Raw genomic sequence first — 11,654 nt, 5'->3', positions numbered from 1 at the left:
AGGTGGCAGCACAGGCACCATCCCTGTCAGAGCCCAGGAGGTTCCTACTGCACTCATTCCCACATCCTAGGTGTGCCTTGGCATAGGGCCTGTCTGGCCAGAACAGAGATAACTGAGAGATGAACTGCAGCCCTGCAGTGCTGTGTGCAGGCATTGCTCCCAGTCTCCTTCCCTCTGGGACAGACAGAGTTGTCAGAGCTCCCCTTGGATTCAGCTTGTCCCTCTCACCCCGTGACAGAAATCCAGTTGTGTTGTAGGAGGGGTTCAGGTCACGTTCAGAATGTGAATCAGGCACCCTGTGTTGGAATTCAGCCTGGGGTGCTGCATGTGAGGGCAGCAGCCAGGACTCACCTGAGGATGAAGCCTCAGTCTTGGAGCTGGGTGCTTCCTCTTTCCAGGGGAAATTTGGGCTGCATTCCCAACCCCGGGGCTGGCAGGGAGCATGGTCTGAAGGGTGCACTTACACATGGGGAGATTTCACCAGGGATGTCAGTGAGGGCATTGCTGAAGGTGGCACAGAGACCTCTTGGTCTGGTTTCTGTGGCTCCTGCTGACACCCCCAAGGCTAAGAGCAGAGCCCAGTGCCCGTGGAAAGGGATGTTTATGGCTGGGCCTCTGCAGCACCCACTCAGGACAGCCAGCTGCAAACATCCATTTGAAGCAGATCAGGGACAAAGAGGGTAAACCCCAGCTCACCAAGAAAGGAGGCAGCAGGCAGGTATCTGGGAAAAGCAGAGAAAAAGGGGCATTTCATGATTAGGGCATGTACAGGTGATCACCCACCCTGCCTAGCCTGGACCTGCAGAGCCACACTACAAGATGCCAGTACACAAAAGCCAGCCAGACACAGCCTTGCACAGCCATGTGAAGGCACAACTCCTTCCCCATCCAACATGTGGACATGCACCAGAGGACATCACACAAATCCTCCTTCAGATGCAGAAGAAGTCACTCTGTGCTGCATACACAGATGCACCCACAGCATTTTGGGTGCTGCACACCCACACGCTTCTGTGCACGTGCACGACTTGCCCCAAAGTTCTTTTTTTTTTTTTTTTAGCCTTTCCACCCAGTACCCACCAGCTTTGTCTACCCCCACAACCCCCCAACCTGGGGACAGCAGAGCTCTGCAGCCCTGCCCTGCTCATTTGGGTCTTTGAGACTGCAAAGGGTAAACTGGGACCAGAGGGGGGGGCCTGAAAGCAAACTAATGATGAAAATGTCTCCTCCATGCCTGTGCCTTAATTAAATGCATGGAGAGGCTCGGGGAAGCACATCTGTTTTCAATCTGGAGCCCTTTGATGGCATCAAATGTTCTTTCCCCAGATCAGGGGGGATGGAAATTCTGGGCTGGCTGTGGCAGCTCGGAGCCCCGGCTGCAGCCACCGGGAAGCAGCGGCCTTTGCTGGCCCGCGGCTCCGGCCCCTCGCCAGCCCCGCTGTCCTGGGGCCCTTCTGCGGCAGGGTCCGTGAGCCACTACCTGTCCCCAGTCACAGGGGCCACCAGGGCCAGCACACACTGCGGGGACCACTTTGCTTGCCGGCCTGAAGGGCTCCGACTGTGTCCTCGGGTTCTTTTGGGTTTTCCCCCTTCCCTTCTGTTCTTTTCACTTTACTCCTGTATTGGTCTGTTTCTCTCACTTCTCTGCTGCACTTTTTCTTCCTCTTTCGCTGTTTTTCCTCTTCCTTCCCTCTCTCCTGTTCGCACTTTCTCTTCCATTACCCTTGCTCACCTTTTCATCTGCATTTCTCATTTTCGCTATTCCTCTCCTCGCTCCCAGCGGCGCGTCCACCCTCCCCTCCAGGTGCAGCGCCGGCCGACAAGGGGGGACCGCCCAGCACCCCCCCTTTGGCCGCCCCCCGCGGGTCCCCAGCGAGCGCGGCGGGGCCGGCGCTGCCACCCCCGTCCCGGTGCCACGTCCCGGCGGGGCCCCGCGGGCCGCCCTCCCCCGGTGCCCGGAGCGGCGCGGAGCCGCCCCCGCCGTTTGAAGTGCGGGGCGGAGGGGAGGGGAGGGCAGCGCAGGGGCGGAGGGAGCGGAGCCGGCGGCAGCGGGGGCGGAGGGACGGGGCGCACCCGCCCCAGCGGCCCCACAGCCGCCCTGCGCCTCTCGGCCGGCGGCAGCTCCCCGCGCCGCCGCCCCGGCGCCCCGAGCCGGCCGCCGCCTCTCCCCTCCGGCATGTTTTAAGCCCGGCCCTGCCCGCTCCCCTTCGGGCTTCCCTACCCGCCGCCGTCGGGTCCCGTCCCGTTCGCCCCGCTCCGCTCCTTGCGCGTTCCCCCCCTCGAAGCGCCGGCGGCTGGGGGGGCGCGGGGGCGGTGGGCGCCCGCGGGGGGCGAGGGCAGAAAAGCCCCGCTCGGCACCATGGCGTCCAGCTATGCCCACGCCATGGAGAGGCAGGCCCTGCTGCCCGCCCGCCTCGACGGCCCCGCCGGCCTGGACAATTTACAAGCCAAGAAGAACTTCTCCGTGAGTCACCTGCTGGACCTGGAGGAGGCGGGCGACATGGTGGCCGCCCAGGCGGAGGAGGGCGGCGGCGAGCCCGGCCGGAGCTTGTTGGAGTCCCCCGGGCTGACCAGCGGCAGCGACACCCCGCAGCAGGACAGTAAGTGCGGGGGCATCCTCCCGTCTCTCGCCGGGGCAGCCGCGGCGGGCGGTGCCGGCTCCGAGGGGGCTCCGCTGGTGCTTAGCCCGGCTTCCCCCGCTCCCCGAGCCGCCCTTCCCCGCCGTGCCGGGAGTCCCGGCGGGGTCGGCACCCACCGGAGTGTGAAAACCCTTCTTTTCCCCAGCCGCGTCCCGGGAAAGGGGCGAGGTGCCCTTCGCCGCCCGCGCCCGTCGGGTCCGGTGCCGAGGCTCCTGCACCCTCCGGGGAAGCGGAGAATATCCCGGGGAGCAGAAGCGGGCAGGATCGGGCCCGCGGGCTCGGCCCCCCTCGTCCATTCCTTGCCGGGGTGGGCTGAGAACGGCGCTTGGCTGGACGGGGCGAGGCGAGGCGCTGTGGGCGCTGAGCCGCCCTCCATCCGTCCGTCCGTCCTGCCCGTCGGAGCGGGCACCGGCGCCGTGCTTTGCGGGACACCGGGAGGCTGCTCAGGGATTGGATGGGTCCGGACGATCGTCCGATGCCCTGCCGGGAGCGCCGGGGCTCGCAAACAGCCCGAGGGTGCGTGCGCGGCTCCCAAGCGGAGCGGCAGATTGCCTCTCCCCCGAGCCCCGGTTCTCCCCGATCCAGGCGGGCAGGGCAGGGGGCCAGACCGGTCTCTGAGCTGCCCGTCCTGAGCAGTCCGAGCTCGGCAGCTCGAGCAGCCGTGAGCCAGCCAGCCCAGCGGCCGCGGGCAGCGGGATGGGCGCCGGCTTGCGCGGCGTTTTCCAAGCGCAGCGCTGTCAGAAAGGCTGAGGGGGCTGTGCAGGGGCTGTGCAGGGTCAGTAACCCCCCTTTAGCCGCTCTCTGCTAAAATAATTACATCCCCGGCCGCAGGGAGTTCCGTGGGGGTTCGGGCTGGCCGCTTCTGCGGACACGGGCTCGCTTCCGAGGGAGCTTCCCGGCGAAAAACGGGAAAGAAACGACGAAACGAAACGAGAAGCGAACGAAAATGCCAATTGCAATTTTCGTTCTCTTTTCGATTTTTTTGTTGGTTTGATTTTTGGGGTTTTTTTTTGTTTTTTTTTCCCCCGCGGGAGCCGCCTCCCCGCCTCTTTTCCCCGTGGATCCGACGTGGTTTTCTCGGTGTTCCGAAGGAAACCGAGCTGGGGAAGCGGGAAGCCTTCCCAAAAGCAGCCGCTCCTTGCAGAAGCGCCCGTGGGACCCCCGAGCTCGGCCCGGCCGGATGCGTTCCCGGCGGGGAGCATCCTCCAGGAGCGCGGTCGGAACGGAGCGAGCGGTGCGCGGCTGCCGGAGCCGCTCCTCTGCTCCCCCGAGAGCCGGATCCACCGCCGCTGGGACATGGCTTGCAAATATTTCCCTTCCCAGGACCCGAAAACTGCAATTTCTGGCTCCACAGGTGTGTATTTTAGTGGGGAAAACGGTGATTGCGGCTGCCCCCGATTCAGCTCCTTGTGCCGCTGGAGAATCCGCAAGATATCAAATGCAGACAACGTTTTTTTTACTTCTGCTCTGTAGCCAATTTAGTTTATCATATTTTATTTGGATTTACTCCTGATTTACTCCTGATGTTGCCCCTTGCCAGCTGTGAGCTTGGTCAGCATGGAAAGGGAGAGCTGCGTTTCACCAATACTCACCTTGCTCTTAAAGCATGAAAAGAACCCCCCCCAAAAAAAAAGTAGTCCAAGAGTTTGTTTTCTAGCCAGCACTGCTGAGCAGGGACCAAACTACAGCTTCAAATAATTTAGAAATTCTCTGAAAGCTGTAAAAGTTTTAATATCGTTGCGGTGAATTAGAAAGTTTTAGAAGTATTCTAAAGTAAGCAACGACAAAAAAAAAAAAAAAAGGGAAAAAAGGGAGAGGAATAAATTCCACCAGGTTTAGTGGGCAGAACTGTCATCTGGGCTTTCTGGCTCTCTCATGGATGCATTTAGCACATCCCAGGAGTCTCCGTGCCTCAGTTTCCCTACCTGCTGCATGTGTTCGGTGAAGTGTTATGCAATCCATGCAGGAAAAGGACTGTGCTGGAGCTTGGAAGTGCAACAGGGGTAGGAGCTTTTCTCGGTGAAAAATGAGAACTGGTCCAGTGGAAAATCTAACACAGGGGTCAGTTACTCTCCATGCTTTTAAGTGAGAAAAGGTAAAAGCCATTTGAAGAAATTGTAAATTTCTCAAGAATACTAAAAATGTTCTTCCAGCCTGAAGGAAAATCAGCTGGTCTGCCACTGATTTTTGTTCCAAACTGAAGTGAAAAACCAAATTATTGGTGCTGGTTTTGTAAACAAAAATTAAGAGAAGTAGTTTGACGCAGAAATTACAGAAGGTTTTATTTGGATGTTTGAGATTGAAGGAAATATTTCACCACTGTTTTATTTGAGAGAGGTTCAGGATAAAATGTTTCTCTTATTGAAAAGAAAAAACATTCCTGGGAGTAGCTGTGGTTGTAACGCTTGCAGGGAGAGCTGTCCGTGGGTTAGGGAGCTGAGTTTGCAGCAGTGCTGCAGAGCTGTCATTCTTACCAAGTTCACTTCAACTCCTCGCTCTGAACGCCTTACCCTAAAAGCTGATAACATCAGGGCAAACCTCCGTGCCTCTGCTGCTTAGCTGGGAAAGCTTTGCAGTCCCGGTTCCAATTTGTCACAAAATAACCTGTTAAGATAAAACCAACTCTTGCTGTGGTAGCGCAACTTTCGCTGAGTCCGGCTAAAGCTGGGATGAAAGTGCAGGTCCCAGCTGAGCTGAGGGGATCCCCCAAACTTCCCAGAAAGGGCAATGAGCTCCTATTGCTTTTGTGCCCTTTGAGGGCGACAGAAACCTGTCACTTGCCTGTGGCTTCCCAGAGCTTGTGGCTCTGGGGTAATTCTCAATTGTTCTGGTTTTTTTCAGATGGGTATTTTTGACTTCTGCTTTTTTTTTTTTTTTTTGGTTGGTTTGTTTGAGACTCACTATTGATGGCTCATAAAATGGCGTGGAGAAAGCATGAACAGCAAAAGAAAAACAGTTATGCTGGGATTTCTTTTGTAAGGAGTGAATGAACCGTGCTTCAGTCCATTACATGCTCAAGTTCTGTGTTTTGGGGTTATTGCTGTCCTTTAGTCTCTCTTCAGTATAAAAGCGCTGGCACTCAGGTGGCTGACATTATATCAGGCTGATTCACAAAGCTGGGCACAGGCTGCCCGAGTCCCCCCATGATTTTTTTTCTGTCCCAGTGATCATCGTGACCCCTCAGTACTGCTGCTCCTTCTCAAGGAAATCCCAGAAATCCTGCTGGGACAAGGTGAGTGCGTTCCTCTGCTCAGGCAGGTCACGCAGAGCATCGATGTGGCTTCAGCCCCTCTTCTCTGGCAGCAGGTCGAGGAAAGGCTTTTTCAGCCTTCTCACTGTTGGGTGATGGGGCTCGTCACCCCAGGATTTTGCAGAGGTCAGAAATAGGTGTTATTTCAAGAAAGGACTGACAAATTCAGGGAGGGCTGAGGATGGCTGCTCACTGCAGCCGTGTTTGGCGGCAGCGTCTGGCTCAGGGAGCCACCAGTCACAGGCTGGAAGGATGAGCTGGGGCAGAGATCTCTCCCTTGCTGCCTGGGCTTAAACCCTCTGACTGCTGTTCCTGGCTGTCTGAAACAGCATCCTGAGCTGGAGGACTTTGGGTCTGCTCCCACATGGCTATTCGTTTTACCTTAATTGCCTCTTTTTAATGAGAACAAGTGAGATTGCTGCAGGAGTAAAAGAGTGTGTCTTAAGTACTGAATTGTCTGTGCCCCTGTGCCTCCCCATCCTTCAGAAAAAAAAAAAATACACCTTCGTAAAAAGAGGTGGAAAAGCTCTGTCACTGCTTGGAAATGTGGAAAGCAATTCCTTGGGCTGCTGAGTTGCTGAGGATGAAGGCGAGAAGAAGCGCCTGGGACATCTGCAGGGTTTTCTTTGCAAGCCTCTGCTTTATCTTGGAGTATTGAGCATCTCTTTTGTTAGTAAATCACAGCCCTTATTCCTAGAAGATGCTGAGTCCGTAGACAGGGGATGTACAACTGATAAATAGGAGAGGGAAAATTGATTGAACCCAGGAGTTTTCTTCCTGTCTTGTCCTGCTGATGGACAGAGAGTGTTGGGGCAGCAGCTGGTGCTGGTGTCCCCCGGTTCCAGCAGGGTGAGCCGGGGAAGCCGGCTGGTGCCGGCCACCAACAGCAGCGAATCTTCCACAAGAAAGACTCTCCAGAGTTCTCCCCTTCCAGAAACGGATGTAGGAAAAGCCAGGATCAGATCATTATTGTTTTTAAGGCGCTTGTTGTAAATTATCTGCCTGAAAAAAACACAGTTCTTTGTCGGCAAAATCTTTGCGCGTGCCGGTTTTCCTCGAGGCTTTGAGGAGAGTTTGCTTGACTAAAGGTTAAGTAACAGATAACTAACACCAAGCAGTTGTTAGAAGTTTGATTAGCTCCTTTCCATTTATGTTCCTTGGGCATATCTATCTAATTTTGGCCTCAGGCTGGCAGATGCGTGGTTATTCCGGCAAGTGTCGCGGGGTCGGATATTTTTCTTGCATCCCTGAATCCTGCAGTTTGAAGTGGGAAAGCGTTTTGTGTTTGTTATGTAAATTTCTGCAGCTTCTGGACAAAGACAGAAGATGGAAATGCGGCTCTGCCACATATCTGGAGTCTTAAAAAACAAAATGGCACAAAGAAATAAACGAAAGTGGTCAAGGTACTGTTGTTAACAAAGGAAAAAGAGCCACGTGAATGTAGAGGAGGGAGCTGGCTCTGTTTGTGAGTGCTTTTCCTTTTGAGGGGTGAAAAGAAACTTCTATTTGTTTGTGAATTTCACTTTTTTTTTGATCATAATCAGTTTTGCTTCCTGGTTCTCATGGTCTCATAATTTGCTGATGGTATTTGTGTTTTCAATCCATCCACTCAGAGCTTCCAACTTTTTAATTTGAAAAAGATTTTGCTGAAGGTTTTTACTTTCCCTCCTTCCCCCCTTAATGTAATGAAAACATTTCCATGAAAATTAGATTTTGAAATCTCTCATAAAACTGAAAGGTTTGGTCTAAACTGCTTGAATGCTTTTAATGAACATCAGCTTTCTGTCATCTGCACTGAGTTTCCAGTGCTAGCCAGTCTATTTTCTGTCTTTTTGATGATGTATAAAGCAGTGATTGCATGGGAAAATATTATCTCAGGGTGAATTTGTGCAGGCCTTACTCACACGAGTCATTGCATGTGATTCAATGGACCACTTATGTGTGTGCCAGTTGATGAGTATTAGTGTTTGAAGACCTGACCAGCGGCCTTGAGTCATGCAAAAAAAGGTCTTTTTTTTCAGCTGGTGGAGTATTTTTGTGCGGGCATGGAACGGTTTTGCTGTCTGCAGTCAGGCGCTCGATCCTTTTGCCTCTCGGCAGAAGTGCAGAATGCATCAAAATCTGCGATGTGAGGAAACCTGAAAGGAAAAAGAGCAAGAGCACGGACAGAGCATAAGCAAGAGGGGCTGGGAGAGTTGGGCTTTTGACAAGGCAGACACAGAATTGCAGGACTGTAATTCCTTCAAGGATGTATTTTTATTTTTCCCCTCGGTAACTGAGTTGACTCCCATGGTTTTTGACATCAGCAGAATGACTTGATGGGATTATAGGTGTTTATTCCTGGTTGCGAGTTGTTTATGATATATTTAATCGTTTTTGAAACCCATATTAAGTAGCCCTGAGGGAGCTGTGTTCCTGCTGGGCCTCTGTTGCATAATGAAGTACATCACGAATATTTACCAAGTGTCACAGTATTCCAGACTTGGGCCTCTGTTTCTGGGGAGGATGAATCACTGCACTGCTGGTTCCCCACCCTGCTCGCCTTTCCTAAAGGAGGCTTGGATTTTGGGGCGGATTATGGGGATTTGAAGCGAGACTCATCACAGTCTGGCTGGAGGAGCTGTTGTCCACGGCTCTGATGTTTGAACTGTCCTCTTGGCTTTACATGCAGGCTACAGAAAGGCTTCAGCTTCTGCTTGGGTGGTGGAGCAGGTTTTTAGTCTGGTTCCCCCAAGAAAAACCTGTTGTTTGGTCTCTGCATGTGGGAAATATCTTCAGAACCTGCTGGCTGCTCTGGTGGGAGAGCAGGCAGCTCAGAGGAGGGGTGAAATCCCAGTGGGTTTTATGGCAGTCTGGAGGGCATGGAGAAGGATGGCAGCAGTGCCTCCTCCTGAGGGGGAGATGCAGCAGAAATCCAACTTCTTACTACCCGCTGGAGATCTCTACAGAGGCTCTGTGTTACAGACTCAGTGGAAACTCACACATGTAGATGTAGGTGCCACCAGCCCTACAATGTAGGGATTTGTCCTTTGTTACCCTCTGTTGGGACAGTTTTCCCATTGTTCAGGGCCAGCACAGCTCCCAAAGCTCCTCAGCACCTCAGGGGCTTTTCAGCTATGATTGGTTTTATGGAATTCCGGAATGGTTTGGGTTGGAGGGGCCTTAAAGATCATCCAGTTCCAACCCTGACACCTTCCACCATCCCAGGGTGCTGCCAGCAGTGTCCAGCCTGTCCTTAGACACTTCCAAGATCCAGGGGCAGCCACAGCTTCTCTGGGCACCCTGTGCCAGGGCCTGCCCACCCTCCCAGGGAAGAACTCCATCCATTTCATTCCTTAGCTGGAGATAATTTGAAGTTTTTCACGGCCCTGCTCACCTTTGCATTGTAAATGTAGGTTTGCCCTGGAAATCTGTGCTGTGCTCCTCACCTGTGTTTCCCTTCCTGCGCTGTTCCTGCTGGGCCCAGCTGATCTCTGTGATGCCTTGGGGTGGGGATGGGAGCTCAGCAGAGCTGCCCTGCCTGGCTGCTGCCACTCTGGGGCCATCACTTAAAGAGAAGTTTCTTTCAAGTGAGAGTGTCTGGAGGATTCTGGCTGAGAAGGGAAGGGAGCAGTGGTGCCGAAGCTGAGGGCCACCTCCTGCAGTGGAAAGCCTGGCATCTGCAAGGATGAGTCTGTGAAGGCCAAGAGGGAAGCGAGGCCTGATGAGCAAGCCAGGGAGCATCTATTTCAGCTTACATGGTGTTCTGGGCTCCTCTCTCACCTCCAGGGGCCGAGAAAAGGTTACACCACTGTTTAAAGCGCTGTCCCAGACAGTCTGGATTTCATACGTGCCCATGTGAAGTGAACATTTGCCTTGGGGTGGCAGCCCAGGACATCCTGGTGCCTCATGTTCCTGGAAGGGAAGGTTAGATGAGAGGCAAAGGGAGCCAGCTGCACTCTTAACAAATCACTACATCCTATTGCAGCATCCAGTTCATATTCCACCCAAATTTTCCCCCATTCTGGCTAGAGAAATTTTCCTACAGGAGAAACTCCAGCCAGTCAGCAAGACTGCTGGGCAGGGCAAACATCCAAAGAGACGCTCAAGATCTGGCTGGGACCCTCTCCACGTCTTGATGAGCTGCTCAGGCAGCAAAACTGCTTTTGCACCAAGAGCTGGAGCTCATCAGCAGCTTGGGGACACTGCTTCCTGCTCTGAGCCCACCAGCAGATGAACTTCTCCTCTGGCCTCCCTGACCAAAGCAAAATCAAAGTTCTTCGTGGTCCTGCCAGTCTGGGGCAAGAGGGAATTGCCAACAGCAGCTGCTGAGTGGGCAGGCTTGGAAAAAGAGAATGGAATCAGGCTCTGAAGAGAGCAGCAGGGCACTGGGATCAAAGCAGGGTGCCTGGTGCTGATGGAGCAAGGGTGGGTGGCTGCAGAAGGCAGCATCCAAGCATCTTCCAGCCCTCTGAGTGTAGGTGCTGGAGCAATGAAGGTTGAGTAGGTTTTGAGCTCCTGGGGGCCTGGAGTGGTCTGTCTGCTCTGGGGTTTGTTCTGCTGAGTGAGTGGTGGGAGAGCCAGGCTGAGCTGCAGCCAGTGTGCCAGCAGGGCCCTCCAGACCTGCTCGGTGCCTCTGGAAATCATCTTCTTTTTTGGAAGTGTCACTAATATGATCCACATTTGTTAAAAAAAAAAAAAAATACAGGGATGCTTGCAGCTTTCAAAGAGCTGTCACTTCTCCCTCCCCGTGTCAGCTCAGCCGCGTCGGGGCTCAGTGGGGATGGGTTGGACTTAAAAGGGAAAAGTGCCTGAGCCGTAACAGTGAAACCAGAGTGTTAATGCTCTGGGGCTGCTGCTGCAAAGGGCTGGCCTTGCTGGTGGCTCTGCAGGCAGCTCCTGTGCCCACAGGGCTGGTTTCCCATCAAGCTTTAGAGCACTCTTCCTACCCTGTGGCCCGAAGTGCCGGTAGCGCTTCGTGCGGATCGTCCTGCCAGCAGCCTCGCCTTTACCCTGGGTGGCGGGCACAGAGCAGGGGGTTGTGAATCCAGCCCAGAGTTCCTGCTTGGGATGGATGGTTCCTGTGGACCAGGAAGGCTGGAGACCAGGCTGTGTCCCAGGGAAGGCTGGCTGTAGGCACGGGCTGTAGCGCTGCCTGTCCAGTGCTGAGTACTTGAGCTTGTCAGAGCAATTGTGTTGGTGATTTCACACTGAGGGTGAGGGAAAAAACGCTCTCAAGACCAGCCCAGAGCTAAGCTCTGCATTCTGGTGCCTTTACTGTGACTGTTGATGGGACTCTGTCAGTGTCTCTCCACGGGAGCTGAGGTGGTGGCGGAAGCCCAGCATGGATTTGATGCACGCATACAAGGCAGCCCCTTGAGGAGGGCGTTTGCTCCGTGTGTTCCCCAGGCAGTGAGGGCTGCTCCACTTGGGAGAACTGTAGGGCAGGTTTTTAGGGTCAGGTGTGTGCTGGTGCTGGGAGCAGCCTAGCCAGAAAAGGCTTGCACCCAAAATCTCAGCTGGAACAGAAGGGCTTTTCTTCCTCCAAACATCAGACCGGATGACCCAGCCCGACTTTTGTTGCTCAAATACACCTTTGTGTGTTGGCCACAGAATCCTGAGGTCTGTTTTACTCTGTGCTCTCTCCCAGGATCACCTTGCCATGCCTCAGTTTTCCTACCAATATAACTGGGTACAACCCTGGGCCCTAATTAGGGCCTTTGGAATTTTCCGGCTACGTGTGTTATGCAAGAGCTTGGCTTAAACAGTAGTTTGGGAAGATTCTC

General features: G+C 54.1%; 1 protein-coding gene across 1 annotated transcript in view; it reads left to right on the top strand.

Moving 5' to 3' along the window:
- The first annotated feature begins 2,118 nt into the window (after positions 1-2,118).
- The window catches only part of PRRX1 (paired related homeobox 1), a 40,491-nt gene continuing 30,955 nt past the window's right edge, over positions 2,119-11,654 (top strand). Inside the window, exon 1 of the mRNA XM_053984756.1 lies at positions 2,119-2,600. Coding sequence (XP_053840731.1) covers positions 2,360-2,600 — 241 coding nt within the window. The 5' untranslated portion in view covers positions 2,119-2,359. The remainder of the gene's footprint in view (positions 2,601-11,654) is intronic.

The sequence above is a fragment of the Vidua macroura genome, chromosome 9 (genome assembly GCF_024509145.1).
Source record: "Vidua macroura isolate BioBank_ID:100142 chromosome 9, ASM2450914v1, whole genome shotgun sequence".
NCBI classification, from domain to species: domain Eukaryota; kingdom Metazoa; phylum Chordata; class Aves; order Passeriformes; family Viduidae; genus Vidua; species Vidua macroura.
This window is presented reverse-complemented; position numbering and strand designations above follow the sequence as displayed.